Raw genomic sequence first — 22451 nt, forward strand, 5'->3', positions numbered from 1 at the left:
GTTGCATAGAGGGAAGAGTGTAGGGAATGAAGGAGTTTACAGAGAGATGGAGGAGGTTACAGAAAGAATGAAGATTGTGGGAGCAAATTACTGCAGATACTGGAATATGTACTGAAAATGACAATTACTGGAAAACACTGATTCAGGCAGCATCCATGGAGAGAGAGCAAGGTAACGTTTTGAGTCTAGATGACTTCGTCAGAGCATGATGAGGAGTAATCTAGACTGGAAGCATTAGCTTGCTCTCTCTCCATGGATGCTGCCTGACCTCCTGTGATTTCCAGCATTTTTTTGTTTTTGGGAACGTTGTGGGCTGCAGGAGGTTACAGAGAGAGGGAGGGTTGTGGGGCTGCAGGAGGTTACAGAGAGAGGGAAGGTTGTGGGGCTGCAAGAGAGGTTAGAGTTAGGGTGGCATCTTGGTTCTTGTTAAGCCAGTGAGGTCAGGGATGATGGTGGTGTGGATAAGCACAGAGGCAGAAGAGGTTTGTATGCCGGGATTAGGGGGAGTTGGTAATGTGAGAGGTCAGCTGGGAACACATTGGGATAGTTAAGTCGAGAGAAAATAAAAGATATGGATGAGAGTTTCAGCAGCAGATGAGCTGAGACTAGGGTGGGGTGGGATGATGTTACTGAGCTGGAAGTAGGGTGTATTGCTGATTAATGGGGATGTTTTGTTGGAAGCTCATCTTGGAGTGAAATTTATCTCCACGATAGTGAACAGTCTGGATCACCCCTAGAGAGTTACCAGGGAGAGGGATGAAATCGTTGGTGAGGGAGTGCTGTTTGTGACAGGGGGAGAAGACAGTGACTTCAACCTTCCTCATTTCAATGGGAGATATTTCTGCTTACCCAGTACTGGATATCAGATGGTGCATGACTCGGAGGTGATGATGTTCACATCCACCTGCTATCTCAGTTCTTCTTGTTAGTGGAGGCTGAGGGTTTGGGAGATTCTATCAATCCTGTGCTTGGTTTGTAGATTTATAAAAAGCTGTCTCATACTCCCTGCCTGTCCCACTGACTTTCTCTGCTCCCATGAATGGGACAGTCTTGTTTATGTCCTGAAGGGCACCAGATTCTCTAATGTCCTTCAGGATAGAGAACCTAAAGGACATTAGAGAACCAGTTGGGTTTTTCTAAAATTTAGAAGCGTTAAAGTTCACTTCATCCTCGAGCCATCTCTCTCTCTCACTCCCTTTTTTTCTGTTTTAAATCAGTTTCACAGGGTATTAGAAGGGAAGGATTTGCTGCCAAGAAACTGAAACCAAACATCCCATCAGGATCTGACACTTTCCCCATTTAACATAACCTGAAGAGCATCAGATTTTGATCATGGAAGCAAAAGGATTCCATACACACTGAGCAGAATCTGTACGTGTCCTGTTTGTGGACAAGGATTCAGCTGATCATCTGGCCTGTGGAGGCATAAACACATTCACACTGGGGAGAAGCCATGGAAATGTGGAGAGTGTGGGATTGGATTCATATTCCCATCTGAGCTGGAAGCACATCAGCGTAGTCACACTGAGGAGGGACTGTTCAACTGCTCCACGTGTGGGAAGGGATGCAACATTTCTTGCACCATGCTGACACACCAGCAGGGTCACGCTGACAAGAGATCTTTTAAATGCTTGAATTGTGGGAACTGCTGTAAAAGTTCAGAGGAACTGCTGTCCCACCAACATGTTCACACTGATGAGAGACCATTTAAGTGCTCAGATTGTGGGAACTGCTATGAAAGTTCAGGGGAACAGCTGTCCCACCAATGCATTCACACAGATGACAAACCATTCAGGTGCTCTCACTGCGAGAAAGGGTTTAGGTGTTCATCGAAGCTCACTGTTCACCAGCGACTTCACACTGGAGAGAGACCGTTCACCTGCCCTGAGTGTGGAAAAGGATTCACCCAGTCATTCAGGCTGCTGAGACACCAGCGGATTCACTCTGAGGAGAAACCGTTTCAATGTCCAGACTGTGGACAGTGCTATAGAAGCTCCGAGGAACTGGTATCCCACCAATATGTTCACACCAATGAGAGACCCTTCAGATGCTCTCACTGTGGGACTGGGTTCAAACGAGGAACTGACCTGACTAAACACCAACGAGTTCACACTGGGGAGAAGCCATTCCGCTGTTCAGAGTGTGGGAAGGGTTTTATTAGATCATCCCAACTGTTGACACATCAGCAAGTTCACACTGGGGAGAAACCGTTTAAATGTGCAGACTGTGGGAAATGCTGTAAAACTTCTGGTGAACTGATTTCCCATCAAATTCTTCACACTGACGAGAAACCATTCAAGTGCTCTCACTGTGGGTCTCATTTCAGGCGATCATTTGAACTCACTGTACATCAGCGAGTTCACACTGGGGAGAGGCCATTCACCTGCTCTGAGTGCGGGAAGGGATTCACTCAGTCATCCAAACTGGCGAAACATCAGCGATTTCACACGGGGGAGAAGCCATTCAGATGTTCTGAATGTGGGATGGCATTCTCAGAGTCATCCAAGCTGGTGAAACATCAGCGATTTCACACTGGAGACAGGCCATTCAGATGTTGTGAGTGTGGGAAAGGATTCACTGACTCATCTGACCTGCAGAAACATAAGCGAATCCATACGGGGGAGAGGCCATTCACTTGCGCTAAATGTGGGAAGGGATTCATTGATAGTTCTCATCTGCTGAGACACCAGCGGGCTCACACTGATGAGAGACCCTTTCAATGCCCAGAGTGTGGGAAATGGTATAAAAGTTCTGAGGATTTGATCCGTCATCAACGTGCTCATAGTGACGAGAGACCATTCAAGTGCTCTCACTGCAGTGCTGGCTTCAAGACATCGTCTGAACTTGTTAGACACAAGCGCAGTCACACTGGAGAGAGGCCGTATACTTGTTCTGAGTGTGGGAAGAGATTTACTCAGTCAGCCAGCCTGCGGAAACATCAGCGAGTTCACCAGGAACGACCGTGATTAGATTTTGTTGTCGATCACATCGAGGAGTGAACCCTGTTCAGTGGCATCTGTTTCGAATAATTCTCATGAACCTCAGCCAAGTTTTACAACTTATAATATGTGTCACAGGAGTCAAATAAATCAGTTTGGTGTTAAACATGCAGCGTGTCAAGTCTTTAATGTTTCCAATACAGGGTAATGCCTTTCAAAATGCTCTTCTTCTTCCCTATCTCCTCCATCTTCACCTCCAGCACGAAGTGGAGGAGTTCATGGAGTTTCCTTGTCACTAACATGGAGACAATTTAATCAGCTGCCTCTGTTGCTTCCCTCTCTCCCACTAGCCCTCTGGGAGCAATCTGTCTTCTAAAGCTTCCCTTTCCTGAGTCCTGAACATACACTTTATTCAGTTTCTCTCCCATCTCCCCATATTTTCACTTACTGCTCAACCTGTCCATGCCTCAACCTCATTCCCAGTAAGTGGTCACGTCACTTCCACACATTTGCTGATACTGTTGATAGTTGTGTCTCATCAAATCTTGTCTCCCTCTCTCTCTCCCTCCCTCTCCCCCTCCCTCAAATGTGCCATTAATATCGGTCAAAAACATTTCAATGCCTGTCCTGCAAACTACTGCCCTGTCTGCAATGTCCCTTTCCTCTCCAATGTCCTGGAATGTTTTGGCACTTCCTGAATCCCTGCTTTACCTTCACAGAACTCCACATTCAAAATCCTCTGATCAGATTTTTGTCCATGCTACTATTTCGAACCTCATCTTCTCAAAATCCTTGTCATCTTTGAGTCAAAAACATAAACCTGTCTCATGGAGTGTAGTAAACACAGTACAGTCATAACACTGGCATCTTCCCAAACATATGGAAAATTTCCCAGATTTATTTTTGTCCTTACACAAAACAGGACAATTCCAAACTGACCAGTTGCTGCTCCATCAATCAAATATCAATTGTGAGTAAACTAATGGGAGGTGCCATGGACAATGCTGTGAAGCAATAAGCTGTTGCTGATTCCCACTGTGGGTTCTACCAGCAAAGCCTTAGACTACAGGATGATATACCAGGGCTGGTCTGAAGGGCTGAACAGTGGCAAATGGAATTTAATCCTGAACAGTGTTAGGTGATGCATTTTAAGGGGACTAAATGCAGGAGAGTATATGATGAATAGTTTATGCCGCTAGACACAAATTAGAAACGTCCATTTCCACATTTGCAGCAAATGGGAAAACAGCCACAGGCCTCAGTCAGCGACAGGCCTGAGTTTTCATCATTAATAGGGGCAACTTTCAGTGAGATCTGTGCATGGGTACCTTTTTTATAGAGGGCAATGTGCAGCAGGGCGTAAAACCCTGGAACTCAGTTGCTCACAGCACTGCGGCTGTTCCTGCTCCCCAGTGTTTGTCACAAGTCCAAGAGGCAGTTCACTAGCACGTTCTTCAGGGCAACCAGCAATGGAGCATAGAGACTCATCATCACCATCCACATCATATGAATAAACAAAATAAACTCCCTTGCTGCAATACGGTATTGGAGTCTAAGTGCACAGCTACCTCTGATTTTCCCCATGTAAGTTGCAAGTAATGGTAATTTAAATTAATGTAATTTTGACAGAATAATTTCTGACTGTTTGCTGCTTTTATTCACACCAACAGAAACTGCAGAAACATTAGTGGGTCAGGCAACATCTCTGGAAAGGACAAAAGCTGACAAGTGGATCCTGGGTTCTCAAAATTGGTGAGTAATAAAATAGGGCATCGGCTAGAATCTCCCATCTCTTTACTGCTCATTTCCTCTGCATATTATCCTTTGCTTGTGAATTCTTTATTCCTTCCAATTTAGGAAATCTTTTAGGTTTTTTTTTCACTTCCCTGTGTTTAATTTCACTGGATATCTTGCCATCCAATTCGAACTTTAGAATGGTGATGGCTGAACAAGAGAGTCTGCACAGGAGCAGCAGAGTTTTGGATGAGCTTGAGATTACAGGGAGATTGAATGTGGGAGACTGTCTGAGAATGTATTAGAATAGTTAAATCTAGAGTTAACAAAGGAAAAATCACCTGTGGGGAGAAACTCAAATCCATCAAGGACAACACAATATACTTGAATGCTATCCCATCCGGCAACTTCAATGTTCACTCCTTTCACCAGTAAAGCACAGTGTGTATCATCAATGGGATGCACAACAGTAACTCACCAATGGTCCTTTGACAGCCCCTTCCATACGAACAACTTCTCCCACCGATAAGGGCAAGGGCACAGAATCACAGGCACACCATCACTTAGAACTACCTCTCACCCCAAGTCACACACTACCTTGACATGGAACTATATTTTTTGTTAATACTCACTCGTGGGATGTAGGTGTCATGAGCTGGCCAGCATTTAATACTTTAGCACTTGAGAGTCAACCACATTTTTTTGGGTCTGGAGTCAGATATAGGCCAGAACAGGTGAAGAAGGACGGTTTCCTTCACTGAAGTTGGGATTTTACAACACTCGGCAATAGTTTCATGGTCATGTGTAGATGCTTACTTCCAGATTTTTAAAAATTGAATTCAAATCCCACTATTTGCTTTGGTGGGATTTGAACTCGGGTTCCCAGAACATTTTCTAAATTACTGGATTAATAATCTAGCCATAATACTACTAGGCCATCACCTCCCCATCACCATTATATTATTGCAATTAACTCCATATCATGGGGTCAAAATGCCAAAACACCCTTGCTGAAAGCATTGTGGGTGTACCTGCATCATGTATGCTGCAGCATTTCAAGAAGCAGCTAACATCAACCTTTTCAGGTAGTAAATAGGTAATAAACATTAATCTATGTGGGGAACAGCTGATCCTATGAATGAAGAAAAATTGAGGGTGTTCTGATATGTGGCATGCTTGTAGAAGCATGGATAATTCTGTTTGGAGCTTAGATAGTTAAGCAATGATTTCATCAATACATAAATTTATTTCCAGAAGATTTCATCAGCACAACGGAGAAATTATTTATATTGGCAGAACGTTTGGTATCCACAGGATTCAGCTTTCAGACAACTGGCACATAATGTCGAGTGAAAATGCGCAGATTATTTTACTCAGAGAGGTCTGGAAATCTGGAACAGGCTGATTGATGAGTGTAAGCAGGTTCAGCTGTCATTCTTACTATCGATTTGGAATGTAACTTCATGAGGAAGAATTTGGAGGGCAAATTATACAAGGAACTGCAGAGGCTGAAGATCTGAAACAAACACATCACTTGAGATACTTCGCAGGTCTGGCAGCATCTTTAAATAAAAGGAGACATAAGGTGTCGAGTGCAGTGACCCTTCACCGGAACTGAAAGCAGGCCGAATGGTGGTACGCATGCTGATTAATGCGAGGGGAGGGAGGCCGATGCATCGAGACGGAGCCCGAGAAAATGCAAAAAGAGACACAGATTTGGAGGGCTCTGGGCATAGGGTCGGGGAGCTGGGATAAATTTGCAGCGTTTCTCGAGAGAGAGTAAAGCCCCAATGGGCTGAATAGCCACCAGACCCTGCGCTCTGTGACACTGCCTCATTCACTGTGAACGATGAAGCTGGTCCCAGGGCCGAGGGAGAGAGGATCCCACCTAACACCTCACAATGGGTCCCGGCTGATTGACGGCAGCTCACCGACCAATAGGAGGAGAGTAGGTGAGGCTGGCGGACCAAAACGAAGCGCCTGGTCCTCCAACCAATTGGAGTGAAATAGGGGCGCGGCTAGCGGAATGAAACATGACTGTCTACCCGAGGAGGTACAGCAGAAGCTGGGAATGAAAAGCAGTCAGTTTGCACTGGGTCGTTTCATAAAGACCCGGTGTCGGCTCGACCCGAATTAGACACTCCCCGTCGCGCGTTTGTAGCAAACGGGAACACAGCTGTGGGCCTCGGGCGCTAAGGAGCATTATGGGCCATCCCTCACGCTGGATGTGCCTTCTCCTAACTACTCATGGGAAGTGAAGACAGAAATTGCTGGATAAGCTCAGTAGGTTCCTCAGAGGAAGGGTCACTGGTCCTGAAATATTAACTCTGATTTCTCTCCATAGATGCTGCCAGACCCGCTGAGATTTTCTAACAATTTCTGTTTTTATTTCTGATTCCAGCATCCGCATTTCTTTTTGTGCTCATCTGAAAAAGAACAAAAAAATTCTTCCCCTCTACGCAAAATTCCAATGGTGCACTAAATTTCCAGCATTACAGGCTGCCCCTCACTCTGAATGTGCCTTGTCCCAACCACTTCGTGAAACGTACTGATTGTCCCACTCAGTGACAAACTCAATGAGTTCCTCACACTTGTTGGTGGTGAGGATAGAGGAGATAGGGGAGAGGAACATGCTGTCAAAATAATTGTGTCTCCTTTAGCAATAAGATAAAGACTCAATGCACAATAGTTTAACAAAAAGCTGATTTATTGCATGAGGAATGAATCTAATGTTAAGCAGAGTTTGTCAAGATCTAAAAGAATAATTGTGATGGGGGAACTCTTCAGTCAGGGGCACAGGCAGGAGATTCAGATAGTATGTTGCCTTTCTGGTGCGAGTGTCAAGGACCTTTCAAAATAATTAAAGCATATTGTCAAAGAGGAGAATGAGCAGTCAGAAGTTGTTGTACACATTGGTAAGAATGGCACGGTTAAAGAAAGAGTTAAGGCTTTGCAGAGTAAATAAGGGAGGTTAGGAAGAAGGTTAAAAAGCAGCGCTTCAAAGGTACTTTTAAAATCTCTGGTTTACTCCCAGTACCACATTCTAGTGAGAGTAGGAAATAAAACTTTAGGGCAGATAAATTAATGGCTGAAGAGATGATGCAATATGCAAGGATTCAGGTTTTTGGATTATTGGGATCTCTTCTGGGACAGGCAAAATCTGTTCAAAAAGGGGTTGATTTCACCTGAACTTGACAAGGACCAATATCCCAGCAGTGAGATTTGCTAGTATTATTTTGGGAGCATCTAAACTAGTAGAAAGGAGGTGTGTGTGTGTGTGTGTGTGTGTGTGTGTGTGGGTGTGGGGGGGGGGGGGGGGGGGGGGGGGGTAGCGGGGGGCTTCCTAAGTTGCAATGAAAATAGAAAGAGAAATGAGGATGGTTCTGAATGAAAAAAGAGCAAGTTAATTAAAAAGGCAGAAAACAGCAAGTCAGAGAATGGAACAAAACCAAAGTTGTTGGAAAAGCTCAGCAGGTCTGGCAGCATCTGTGGAGGAGAAAACAGAGTTAATATTTCGGGTCCGGTGACCCTTCCTCAGAACTTCCTCAGTCAGAGCATGGGGTATCTCTGAAGAATTAAACTGCATTTATTTAAATGCGAGGGGTCTTACAGGTAACGCTGATGGACTGAGGGCATGTATGGGAATGTGGGATTAGGATGAAATAGCTATTTTAGAAACTTGGCTGAGGGAAGGACAGGACTGACGTTGTTGACCTGCTCGCTGAGCTGGCTTGTTTTCATTCAGACGTTTCATCACCATGCTAGGTAACATCACCAGTGAGGCCTCCGATGAAGTGATGTTGTTCTACTCCACAGGAATTTTTACCATCTGGCCCGTTATTGTGAGTAGTGTCATTTTCGGTTTTGATCTGTATGGGTTTGTACATGAGGTCTAATTCTATATGTTTGTGGATTGCATTACAGATGGAGAACCATGTCTCTACAATTCCCCATGCATGTCTATGTTTGGCTTAGGCTATTATAGTTATATTGTCCCAGTTAAACTGATGGCCTTCATTGTCCAAGTGTACTGATATTCGTCATGTCATTTTGCTGCTAGCTGATGTTCATGCATTCTGATGGCTAGTTTCTTTCCTGTCTGTCTGATGCAACGTTTGTGGCAGTTGTTGCATGATATTTTGTAAACCACGTTGGTTCTGCATTTTGCGGGAATGGGGTCTTTAATCCTTGTGGGTGTTTGTCGTGGAGTGGCTGGGAACTTGTGTGCTACAGTGATTCCTTGTGGTCTTAGGAGTCTTGTTGTCAATTCTGATGCGTTCTTGATATAGGGCAGTGTGGCCAGTGTGTTAGGGTGTATTGTGTCCTCTTGTTATCTGTTTAGTAGGCACCAGTGGATGAAGTTGCAGGGATATACGTTCATAGCGAAGATCTTGTATTGGTGCTCTTCCCCTTTCCTGCATAGTTCTGAAATGTTGCAGTGGGTCGTGGCCCGTTTAAGTCGTGTCCTAATGCAGCTTTGTTTGTGCATGTTGGGGTGGTTGCTGTGGAAGTTGAGGATTTGATTAGTGTGGGTTGCTTTTCTGTCTACTGAAGTTTGGAACTCCCTGTTGGTCATACATTTTCTCTGACGCCCAGAAACGGAAGCTGATTGTTGTTTTCTTCTTTTCTTGTGAATTTATTCCTGTGAATACATTGTTAATGACTTGGTGGGTCTCTTCTATTTTGTTGCGTTTAACAATGACAAATGTGTTGTCCATGTACTGGATACACAGTTTAGGTTGAATGCGACGGACGGTTCTAGTCCACGCATGACTGCTTCTGCAATGAGTCCCGAGATGGGTGACCCGATTGGTGTACCATACAAACTACTAGACTTGTGCCTCACCACACACTTCATCTTTAATGGTCAAGTATTCAAACAGATCAATAGTACACCAACACTCCAGAACTACACAGGAAAGAGGAAGAGCACCCTTACGAAATCTTCGCTATGAACAGATATCCACGCAACTTCATCCGCAGATGCCTACTAACACAACAAACACCCGCAAGGATTAAAGACCCCATTCCCACAAAATGCATAACCAATGTGGTTTACAAAATATCATGCATCGACTACCACAAACATTACATCGGTCAGACAGGAAGCAAACTAGCCATCAGAATACATGAACATCAGCTAGCAGCAAAACGACATGGCGAACTTTCCTTAATATCAGTATATTTGGATAATGAAGGCCATCAGTTTAACTGGGACAATATAACTATAATAGCCCAAGCCAAACATAAACACGTATGGGAATTCCTGGAGGCGTGGTTCTCCACCTGTAATGCAATCAAGAAATGTATAGAATTGAACCCCATATACAAACCCATACAGATCAAAACTGGAAATGACACTACTCACCATAACAGACCAGACAGTATAAATTCCAAGTGTAATAGAACAACATCGCTTCATCGAAGGCCTCACTGATGAGGTTACCTAGCATGGTGATGAAACGTCTGAAAGAAAACAAGCCAGCTCGGCGAGCAAGTCAACACCTCACCCACAACCCAAGCTACAAATCTTTGCTAAAACTTTGAAGGACAAGACTGGTAGCTGAATGTTCTGGATTTCAGAGAGGAAAGAGAAGAGGGGGAGTGACATTTTTGATAAAGAAAAACCTTACTACTTTAATTGGAGAGGATATTTCTGAGGGATCATCTAGTGAAGCTATATGGGTAGAGCTTAGAAAGAAGAAAGGGATGATCACCTTGATGAAATTATATTACAGGACCCCGCAGTAATCAAAGGGCAATTGATGACCAAATGCGTACAGAGATTTCACATATATGTAAGAGCAATAGGGTTGTTAAAGCAGGGGATTTTAATTTTCCAAACATTGACTGGGTCTGCCACAGTGTTAAGGGCTTGGAGGTGAGGAGTTTATTAAATGTGTTCAAGATTTTTTTCTTTATTAATTTGTAAATGTACTGTCTAGACTTGACTCTCTTGGGAAGGAAGGCAGGGCAAGTTACTCAAGTGTAAGGGGGATATTTTTGGACTCATGATTATATTTTTAATAACTTTGAAATAATTATGGGAAAAGTGGCTTTCCATAAAAATAACATTAAATAGGAGTAAGGCAAATTTTAATGGTATAAGATAGGGACTTTCAAAAGTTGATTGGGGTAGATTGTTCTTGGGTAAAGGGATGATTGACAAGTGGGAGGCTCTCAAAAGTGTCATAATGAGAGTTCAGAAACATTATGTTTCTGTTTGAGTGAAGAGTAATGCTGGTAAGAGTAGGCAGTAGTGGATGAATAAAGAAATTCAGGTTCTGATCGAGGATAGGAAAGGGTCATATATAGATAATTGGGATCAACTGAATTTCTTGAAGAGTATAAAGGGTGTAGGGGCATTCTTAAGAGGGAAATCAGAAAGGCAAACAGGGAATGAGATATCCTTAATCTTGTTTGCCAAGGCTAAGCCAAAGAGATTCTACAAGTACATAAAGAGCAAAAGATAAATTAGAGAGAAAATTGGGTCCCTTAAAGCTCAACAAGGTTGACTACGTGTTGAAACTCAGGAGTTGGGAGAGAAAATACACGAATATTTCATGTCAGTTTTTACTGTGGAGAAAGAAAAGGCTAGAGAACTCAGAGAAATAATTATTACTGCTTTGAAAACAGTTTACATTACAGGAAAGGAAGTGCTGGAGGTCTTAGAAAACATTAACAGTGGATAAATCTCTGGGGAAGAAATTGCAGTGACCTTAGTGTATTATTTACCACCATGGATAAGGTGCCAGAGGACTGGAGGGTGACTCATATTGTGCCTTTATTTAATAAAGGCTGTAAGGAGAAGCCTGGAAAAAATAGACCTGTCAGTCTGACGAGTGGTGGGTAAGTTGTTGGAGTTGATTCTGAACAATAAAACTTGTCTCCATTTGGAGAGGCAAGGACTGATGAAAGATCGGCAGTGTGGCTTTATGCAAGGGAAACCGTGTCTCACAAACTTGATTCAGTTTTTTGAGGAACTGACTAAAATGATTAATGAAAGCAGAGCGGTAGACTTTGTTTAAATAGACTTTAGGAAAGCCTTTGTGACATTTTAGCACATGATCGACTAATTAGTAAAGTTAGATCAGATGGGATTCAGGGTATGTGTGCCAATTGGATACAAAATTAGCTTGACTGTAGGAGATAGAGGGTGGTGGTGGAGGATTGTTTTTCGAACTGGAGGCCTCTGACCAGTGATGTTCTATAGGGATCGGTACTGGGTCTGTTTTTGTCAGTCATTTACATAAACGATTTGGATAAGAATTTAGTTTGCTGATGACACCAAAATTGGTGGTATGGTAGACTGTGAAAACCATTATCTAATATTACAAAGAGATCTTGATGAATTGGGTCAATGGGCTGAGGAGTGGCAGATGGAGTTTAATTTGGATAAGTGTGAGGTACTGCATTTTCGTAAAACAAACAAGGACAGGACTTATACAATTATTGGTAGGGCCTTGGGTAGTCTTGTAGTACAGACAGATCTCAAGATTCAGGTATATAAATCTTTGAAAATGTGCGTCACTGATAGACAGGATGATTAAGAAGGCGTTTAATACACTTGCTTTCGTTGCTCAGACCATTGACTGTAGGAGTTAAGGTTGCACAGAACGTTGGTGAGGCATCTTCTGGAAAAGTGTGTAGAGTTCTGGTCACCCTGCTGTAGGAAGGACATGATTAAATTGGAGAGGTTCAGAAAAGACTTGCCAAGATGTTGACAAGAATGGAGGGCTTGAGTTATAAAAATAGGGTGGGACTTTTTTCACACGAGTGTAGGAAGTTGAGGGGTGACCTTAGAGGTTTATAAAATCATGAGGAGCATAGACAAGGTGAATAGCAAGGATCTTTTCATTTGGGTGGGGGGATTTCAAAACAAGGGAGCAAAGTTTTAAAATGAGAGGAGAAAGATTTAAAAAAAGGACATGAGGGGCAACTTTTTTTTTTAAACAGAGAGTAGTTTGCATGAGGAATGAACTGCCAGAGGAAGTTGTGAGTGCAGGTACACTTACAACATTTAAAAGATATTTGGCTAAGCACTTGAATAGGAAAGGTTTGGAGGGATATGGAAGAAGGAAGCTCACCTAAGGTTGAGGAAGCAAGGATCGGACAGGGCTCGAGAGGTCTGCAATGTAGCCAGGAAGGAACTGAAGAATGGACTTAGGAGAACTAGAAGGGGGTATGAAAAAGCCTTGGCGGGTAGGATCAAGGAAAACCCCAAGGCATTCTATCCTTATGTGAGGAACAAGAGGATGGCCAGAGTGAGGGTAGGGCCAATCAGGGATAATGGAGGGAACTTGTGCGCGGAGTCAGAGGTGGTAGGGGAGGACCTTAATGAATACTTTGCTCCAGTATTCACCAATGAGATGGACCTTGCCATTTGTGAGGACAGCATGAAACAGACAGATATGCTTGAACAGGTTGATGTTAGGAAGGAGGATGCGCTAGAAATTTTGAAAAACATGAGGATAAATAAGTCCCCTGGGTTAGACCGGATATACCCAAGGTTACTATGGGATGCAAGTGATGAGACTGCTGCCCCTTTGGCAATGATCTTTGTGTCCTCACTGCCCACTGGAATAGTACCAGATGACTGGAGGGTGGCAAATGTCATTCCCTTGTTCAAGAAAGGGAATAGGGATAATCCTGGGAATTACAGACCGGTCAATCTTACTTCTGTGGTGAGCAAATTATTGGAGAGGATTCTGAGAGATAGTATTTATGATTATTTGGAAAAGCACAGTTTGATTAGAAATAGTCAGCATGGCTTTGAGAGGGGCAGGTCATGCCTCAACAAGCCTTTTTGAATTCTTTAAGGATGTGACAAAACACATTGATGAAGGCAGAGGAGAGGATGTGGTGTATATGGATTTTAGCAAGGCATTTGGTAAGGTTCCCCATGGTAGACACATTCAGAAAGTAAGGAGGCATGGGATTCAGGGAAATTTGGCTGTCTCGATACAAAACTGGCTGTCCAATAGAAGACACAGGGTGGTAGTAGATGGAAAGTATTCAGCCTGTGAACAGTGGTGTTCCGCAGGGATCTGTTCTGGGACCTCTGCTCTTTGTGATCTTTATAAATGACTTGGATGAGGAAGTGGAAGGGTCGGTTCGTAAGTTTGCCGATGACACGAAGGTTGGTGGAGTTGTGGACAGCGTGGAGGGCTGTTGTGCGTTGTATCGGGACATTGACAGGACGCAGAGCTGGGCAAAGAAGTGGCAGATGGAATTCAACCCAGAAATATGTGAAGTGATTCATTTTGGAAGGTTGAATTTGAATGCAGAATACAGAGTTAATGGCGGGATTCTTGGCAGCGTGGAGGAACAGAGGGATATTGGGGTCCACGTCCATAGATCCCTCAAAGTTGCTACCCAAGTTGATAGGGTTGTAAAGAAGGTGTATGGTGTGTTGGTTTTCATTGGCAGGGGAATTGAGTTTAAGAGCCCCGAGGTTATGCTGCAGCTTTACAAAATCCTGGTTAGACCACACTTGTAATATTGTGTTCAGTTCTGGTAGCCTCATTATAGGAAGAATGTGGAAGCTTTAGAGAGGGTACGGAGGAGATTTATCAGGATGCTGCCTGGACTAGAGGGCGGGCCTTATGAGGTAAGGTTGATGGAGCTAGGGCTTTTTTCATTGGAGAGAAGAAGGATGAGAGGTGACTTGACAGAGGTGTACAAGATGATGAGAGGTACAGGTAGAATGGATAGCCAGAGACTTTTTACCAGGGCGGAAATGACTAAGACAAGGAGGCATAATTTTAAGATGATTGGAGGATGGTATAGAGGAGATGTCAGTGATAGGTTCTTTATACAGAGAGTGGTGGGTGTGTGGAATGCACTGCTGGCAGGGGTAGTGAAGTCAGATACTTTAGAGATTTTTAAGCGACTCTTGGATAGGCACATGGATGATAGTATAATGTCGGGTTTGCAGGGTGGTTTGATCTTCGTAGATAATAGGTTGGCACAACATCGTGGGCCGAACAGCCTGTATTGTACTGTACTGTTCTATGTTCTACGTTCTAACGCGACTAATTTGGTTTGGGAACAGAGTTGGCCTGGACTAGTTAGACTGAAAAGTTTGTTTCCATGCTGTATGACTATTACCCAATCGGTGGAAGAGGCAGGAATGAAGGAGAAGCATTTTATAGACCTGTAACTCAACCCTGTTCCTGTTTTCTCCCCATCCCCTTCAATTCCTCCTAAGATTTGACCTCCCATTTCCTGATCTGAATCTGACATGTCCCAGCTGACACTTCGGCTCCCATCCCACTGCCATACTAGTTTAAAACCTCATCAATGGGACTGGCAAAATCCTTGACAAGAATATTTGTCTTGGCTCTGCCTGGTGCAACCAGACGACTTACACAGGTTCCACCTTCCTCAGAAACTGTCCGAATGCTTCAAGATTCTAAACCCTTCTCTTGTTTACCATTTCTCCAGACACGCATTCATCTTTATCCTCTTTATCCTCTCAGGCCAATATCTCCTTCCTCAGCTGTAGACCCCAGAACTGAACACATATACCAGGGGTGATCTAACAACAAATTTAAACATCTCACTGCTTTTCGAGTTACAAACATAGCGGAATTATTTTTCCTACAGATGCAACATACCAACCTGTTTCCTTCCACGGTTAAATACCAGCAATATTCTGATCCTAATGACTGCTCTGACTCTCAGAACTTGTTTTAAGTTCCCAGTCTGCAAATTCTTCTCAATTTATATCCTGTAAAATGAATTCACAAAAGAAAAAATCACTCTCAGTCCCCGTTTAGAAATCTAAGGAAGACAAATATTTTTCTTGGCTTCAGTTTTCTGTGTAAATGCTCCTCTTCAAATTGCCCTGCCCCCACCGAGGAACAAGCATGAGAATAAACGCTGTTGCAAATTGCCCCCGCTAAAGATTACGGTGGCACAGTGGTTAGCACTGCTGCCTGACAGCACCAGGGATCTGGGTTCGATTCCACCCTTGGGCGACCGTCTGTGTGGAGTTTGCACATTCTCCCCGTGTCTGCGTGAGTTTCCTCCCACAGTCCAAAGATATGCAGGCTAGGTGGATTAGCCATGCTAAATTGCCCAGCATGTTCAGGGGTGTTTAGGTTAGGTGGGTTGTAAGGGAATGCGTCTGGATTGGATGCTCTGAGGGTCAGTGTAGACTTGTTGGGCTGAAGGGCCTGTTTCCACAATGTAGGGATTCTATGAAATTAACTGTGCAGTCTATGAAATTCTCTGTATTGCAGATGCTCCACAATGACTCCACCCACAGCTCCAACTCCGAAAAGGTTATCGAGTAGTTGCAGATGGACACACTTCTTGCACACGTAGCCATCAGGGACATTGGAAGTGTCCCTTATTTCCCACATTGTGCAAGATGGGGATATTACCACGCCAGGGATATGAGGTCTCCTGTCATGTCTTCTCTCAAGAATATCCTAGTTCCTCCATTGAAGAGAATGTAATTGAGCTGGGGATTTATCCCTCGTTTCAAACATAATTGAAAGCTCCTGTCTGTACTTAAGCTGAATATTACACTTCAAAAATCTTGAAGAGAATTCCCTGCAGGTATCACTTAATAATTGGCTGTTTCCATTGGGATCGTGTCACTCTCTGAACTGCCAAAACTGAGACTGAGTACCACACTCAATCTTTCAAGTTCACCTTCTCCCTCTCTCACCTCACTATCTGTTTTCACCCAACTCCAAAGCACTCTCGTTGAGCCAAACAGCATTCACAGTGCAGCGTTATCATTTAAGTTGTCTGCTCACATCTGCTATGACCACAACCTCCTGTACTGTTCCAATACAGCTAATTGGGAGCTCAGGGAACAGCATTTCATCTTTCAGTTCAGCCCTTTATAACCCAAAATACTCAACATGGACTTCAGCATATTCAGGACAACAGAGTTGTCAGGATCTGGAACATTCCACCTGAAAGGGTGCTGGAATTCCAGTCCATAAGCAATGTTAGAAGGAAGTTCTGTAGAATTTTGAAAATGAGGAATTTATAGTTAAAATCATAAAGTGGGTGATTGGGACAAAATATGACAGTTCTTTCAAAGAGACAACATGTTATTGGATAAATCTGTGCCCCTTTCAGGCCAATACCCCAATATTTCCTTCCTCAGCTGTAGACCCCAGAACTGAACACATACACCAGGGGTGATCTAACCATGAGTTTAAACATCTAGCTGCTTTTAGAGTTACAAACATAGCGGAATTATTTTTCCTACAGACACAACATACAAACCTTTTTCCTTCCACAGTTAAATGCCAACGATATTCAGATTCTGATGACTCTTCTGACTGTCAGAACTTGTTTTGAGTTCCTGGTCTGCAAATTCTTCTCAATTTATATTGTGAAATAATCTTCATATTTTCACCCTTCATTATATGCCAATTACCTGAAAGTGGTGACCAAAAGTTGTGACAATTTCTCTCTCCAAATGAAGTATAATGGAAATAAATAAATAAATCTCTGTCATCCTTTCCAGAATGAAAATTCTCCTTACCTCTGTAATCTCTACAGCCTCAGAATTCTCACAATCTCTATTATCGACTTTAGCCTCAGAACTCTTGCTACATTTGTAAATTCTTCCAGCCACAACCACTGTCCCTAGCTGTGCAATACCTCAAAACTCCCTATCTTTGCAACCTCCTCCATATATGACAAAACTCCCCTTCTCTGTAATCTCCTTCAGCCTCACAATCCTAACACTGTAACCTCCTCCAACTTCACAAACATCCTATCTATGCAACCTCCTCAAGTCCCTACAATACTCCTGATCTCTAATCTCCTACATCCTCACAAACATCCCTATCTCTGTAAAATCCTCCAGCCTCACAATCCTTCCTATCTCTGTAATCCCCTCCAGCCTCACAAATTTCCCAAATCCATACTCTTGTCTGGCCTCATAACCCTGATGTATCTCTAATGTCTTCCAACCTCATAAATCTCTGAATAAAACAGAACATCTTTTATTGTCACATGTACTTCTTTGTAGAAGTACAGGAATAGAGTGAAAATCTTTAACAATGTATGCCTCTTATGACACCATCTTAGGTACAAGTACCTCAGTAAAAATCTTGGATACAAAAAAGGAATAAAAAATAGTTGCATTACTTTACAGAGTTTAAAAAGTAAGTTAGGAATAAGACATTGTAAAAGGAATGACATTACAATCGGGTAAAATTTTCAAATAAACATGACATTGCAGCAGCTCAATGCAGAACCTCTGCATGTGGTCTGACTGTCTAGACCAACAGCTGTTCCCCCTCCACTCAAGCCTCCAGTCTGCTCGATGCCAACACTCAGCTGCTCCAAGGTCAGTTGCAGGACTGCCTCCCCTGCACCGGCTTCTGCCTGGGACTCATTGACCATGTGCTGCACTGGGACTCACAGCATACGCACTACTCCAAGACTCGCTGCCCACGCTGCTCTGTGACTTGCTCCCAGCCCCTGCTGCTGATCCAGAATTTGCCGCTGGGGCTAAGGGGAGGGAAAATGAGAGAAAAAAAGAAAAAGAAAAAGAAAGAAAAACAACAGGCAGAGCAGAGGAACTCAGGCAGGAGTGTCTTACTCTGTCGCCAATCTGCCAAAAATTGGCAAGGCATGTGACAATTTCTGAATGAACGCCATCTATCAGTTTGCTGACAACACCACTGTGGTAGAACGGATATCAAAAAACGATGATTCAGAATAAAGAAAGGAAATACAGGGCTTGGTGAAGTTGTGCAATGACAAAAAATCTCCCTCTCAATGTCAGCAAACTAAAGAACTGATCACTGACTTCAGAAAGCAAGGAGGAGAACACGACTCCACCTACATCAATGGAGCAGAGGTTGAGAGGGTTGAGAGCATCAAGTTCCTGGAAGTGACAATAACCGACAACTTGTCCTGGACTTCAACAGTCAAGAAGACACAACAACACCGTCTTCTTTCTAAGGCAGTTCAGGAAATTTGGCATGTCTATAAGGACTCTCACTAACTTTTACAGATGCACCATAGAAAGCATATTGTCCGGTGCATAATGACCTGGTATGGCAACTGCTGTGCTGAGGACCATTACAAACTACAGAAGGTTGTGTGCACAGCCCAGACCGTCGTGGAAGCCAACCTTCCAATCCATCTCATTGCCATGAAAAGGCCCATCCCACCCCGACAATGCTCTCCAGCAGCCTCAGGCAAAAGGTACAGAAGCTTGAAGACACACATACACACCAGCAGGTTCAGCTTCTTCCCTGCCATTATCATAAGTATGAATGAACTCTCGAACTTCAAATAATACTGACGTTGTTAATGTTGATTTTGCCTCACACATGTCCCGAGCGGTCTAACCAGTATGCCTTACTCTGTCCAATTGTTTTTTCACCCTATACTCTGTACGTCCTTGCTTACTATGATGTGCCTGTGTGCGCACAAACAAAGCTTTTCACTGTACTTAAGTACACGTGACAATAAATCAAATCAAATCAATCAATCAATCAGGTGCAGAGCTGGATGAACACAACAGGCCAAGCAGCATCATAGGAGCAGAAAGGCTGACGTTTTGTGCCTGGACCCTTCATCAGAAATGGGAGAGGGGAAGGGGGTTCTGAAATAAATAGGGAGAGAGTGGGAGGCGGATAGAAGATGGATAGAGGAGAGGATAGGTGGAGAGGAAACAAACAGGTCGAAGAGGCGGGGATGGAGCCAGTAAAGATGAGTATAGGTGGGGAGTTAGGGAGGGGATAGGTCAGTCCAGGGAGGACGGACAGGTCGAGGAGGCGGGATGAGGTTAGGAGGTAGGAGATGGGGCTGCGGCTTGAGGTGGGAGGAGGGGATAGGTGGGAGGATGAACAAGTTAGGGAGGCCAGGACGAGCTGGACTGGTTTTGGGATGCGGTAGGGGGAGGGGAGATTTTGAAGCTTGTGAAATCCACATTGATACCATTGGGCTGCAGGGTTCCCAAGCGGAATATGAGTTGCTGTTCCTGCAACCTTCGGGTGGCATCGTTGTGGCACTGCAGAAGGCCCAGGATGGACATGTCGTCTGAGGAATGGGAGGGGGAGTTGAAATGGTTCGTGACTGGGAGGTGCAGTTGTTTATTGCGAACTGAACGTAGGTGTTCTGCAAAGCGGTCCCCGAGCCTCCGCTTGGTTTCCCCGATGTAGAGGAGGCCACAACGGGTACAGCGGATGCAGTATACCACATTACTAGAGTAAGACTGGGGCCGGTCAAGGACAGTAGTGGGAAGTTGTGCGTGGACTCCGAAGAGATAGGAGAGGTGCTAAATGAATATTTTTCGTCAGTATTCACACAAGAAAAAGACAATGTAGTCGAGGAGAATACTGAGATACAGTCTATTAGACTAGACGGGATTGACGTTTATAAGGAGGAGGTGTTAGCAATTCTGGAAGGTGTGAAAATAGATAAGTCCCCTGGGCCGGATGGGATTTATCCTAGGATTCTCTGGGAAGCTACAGAGGAGATTGCAGAGCCTTTGGCTTTGATCTTTATGTCGTCATTGTTTTCAGGAATAGTGCCAGAAGACTGGAGACTAGCAAATGCTGTCCCCTTGTTCAAGAAGGGGAGTAGAGACAACCCTGGTAATTATAGACCAGTGAGCCTTACTTCGGTTGTGGGTAAAGTGTTGGAAAGGATTATAAGAGATAGGATTTATAATCATCTAGAAAGGAATAATTTGATTAGGGATAGTCAACACGGTTTTGTGAAGGGTAGGTCGTGCCTCACAAACCTTATTGAGTTCTTTGAGAAGGTGACCAAACAGGTGGATGAGGGTAAAGTGGTTGATGTGGTGTATATGGATTTCAGTAAAGCGTTTGATAAGGTTCCCCACGGTAAGCGTTTGCAGAAAATACGGAGGCATGGGATTGAGGGTGATTTAGCGGTTTGGATCAGAAATTGGCTAGCTGTAAGAAGACAGAGGGTGGTGGTTGATGGGAAATGTTCATCCTGGAGTTCAGTTACTAGTGGTGTACCTCAAGGATCTGTTTTGGGGCCACTGCTGTTTGTCATTTTCATAAATGACCTGGATGAGGGCGTAGAAGGATGGGTTGGTAAATTTGCGGATGACACCAAAGTTGGTGGAGTTGTGGATAGTGCGGAAGGATGTTGCAGGTTACAGAGGGACATAGATAAGCTGCAGAGCTGGGCTGAGAGGTGGCAAATGGAGTTTAATGCGGAAAAGTGTGAGGTGATTCACTTTGGAAGGAGTAACAGGAATACAGAGTACTGGGCTAATGGTAAAATTCTTGGTGGTGTGGATGAGCAGAAAGATCTCGGTGTCCATGTGCATAGATCACTGAAAGCTGCCACCCACGTTGATAGCGTTGTTAAGAAGGCGTACAGTATGTTAGGTTTTATTGGTAGAGGGATTGAGTTTCGGAGTCATGAGGTCATCTTGCAGCTGTACAAAACTCTGGTGCGGCCGCACTTGGAGTATTGCATACAGTTCTGGTCACCGCATTATAGGAAGGATGTGGAAGCATTGGAAAGGGTGCAGAGGAGATTTACTGGGATGTTGCCTGGTATGGAGGGAAGGTCTTATGAGGAAAGGCTGAGGGTCTTGAGGCTGTTTTCGTGAGAGAGAAGAAGGTTAAGAGGTGACTTGATAGAGACATACAAGATGAGCAGACGATAAGATAGGGTGGACAGTGGGAGACTTTTTCCTCGGATGGTGATGGCTAGCACGAGGGGACATAGCTTTAAATTGAGGGGTGATAGATATAGGACAGATGTCAGAGGTAGGTTCTTTACTCAGAGAGGAGTAAGGGCGTGGAATGCCCTGCCTGCAAAAATAGTAGACTCGCCAACTTTAAGGGCATTTAAATGGTCATTGGATAAACATATGGATGATAATGGAATAGTTTAGATTAGATGGGCTTCAGATTGGTTTCACAGGTCGGTGCAACATCGAGGGCCGAAGGGCCTGTACTGCGCTGTAATGTTCTATGTTCTATGTTCTATTAGCAGATGTGCAGGTGAACATCTGCTTGATGTGGAAAGTCTTCTTGGGGCCTGGGATGGGGGTGAGCGAGGAGGTATGGGGGCAGGTGTAGCACTTCCTGCAGTTGCAGGGAAAAGTGCCGGGTGTGGTGGGGCTGGAGGGGAGTGTGGAGCGGACAAGGGAGTCACAGAGAGAGTGGTCCCTCCGGAAAGCAGATAAGGGTGGAGAGGGAAAGATGTCTTTGGTGGTGGGGTCGGATTGCAGATGGCGGAAGTGTCGGAGGATGATGCGTTGGATCCGAAGGTTGGTGGGGTGGTACGTGAGGACGAGGGGGATTCTTTTTTGGTTCTTATTGTGTGGACGGGGTGTGAGGGATGAGTTGTGGGAGATGTGGGAGACGCAGTTGAGGGCGTTCTTGACCACAGAGGGGGGGAATTTGCGGTCCTTGATAAACGAGGACAACTGAGATGTACGGGAGTGGAGTGCCTCATCCTGGGAGCAGATGCGGCGGAGGCGAAGGAATTGGGAATAGGGGATGGCATTTTTACAGGAAGGTGGGTGGGAGGAGGAGTATTCTAGGTAGCTGTGGGAGTCGGTGGGCTTGAAATGAATATCGGTTTCTAGGTGGTTGCCCGAGATGGAGACAGAGAGGTCCAGGAAGGAGAGAGAGGTATTAGAGATGGTCCAGGTGAACTTAAGGTTGGGTGGAAGGTGTTGGTGAAGTGGATGAACTGTTCAAGCTTCTCGTGGGAGCACGAGGCGGCGCCGATACAGTCATCAATGTAACGGAGGAAGAGGTGGAGTTTAGGGCCAGTGTCGGTACAGAA

General features: G+C 44.3%; 1 protein-coding gene across 3 annotated transcripts in view; it reads left to right on the top strand.

Annotated features, from left to right (window-relative positions):
- LOC109937933 (zinc finger protein 23-like) overlaps positions 1-18581 on the top strand; it is a 42295-nt gene extending 23714 nt beyond the window's left edge. For 2 of the 3 annotated variants that reach the window (XM_048619131.1, XM_048619132.1), the window contains exons 3-5: positions 1218-3143; positions 4610-4691; positions 15920-18581. In XM_048619131.1, the coding sequence (XP_048475088.1) occupies positions 1584-2966 (1383 nt within the window). In that variant the 5' untranslated portion in view covers positions 1218-1583 and the 3' untranslated portion in view covers positions 2967-3143; positions 4610-4691; positions 15920-18581. The remainder of the gene's footprint in view (positions 1-1217; positions 3144-4609; positions 4692-15919) is intronic. The other variant, XR_007265917.1, reaches the window with a different exon arrangement.
- Positions 18582-22451: the final 3870 nt, after the last annotated feature.

Source organism: Rhincodon typus, chromosome 42 (assembly GCF_021869965.1).
Source record: "Rhincodon typus isolate 14 chromosome 42, sRhiTyp1.1, whole genome shotgun sequence".
Taxonomy (NCBI): domain Eukaryota; kingdom Metazoa; phylum Chordata; class Chondrichthyes; order Orectolobiformes; family Rhincodontidae; genus Rhincodon; species Rhincodon typus.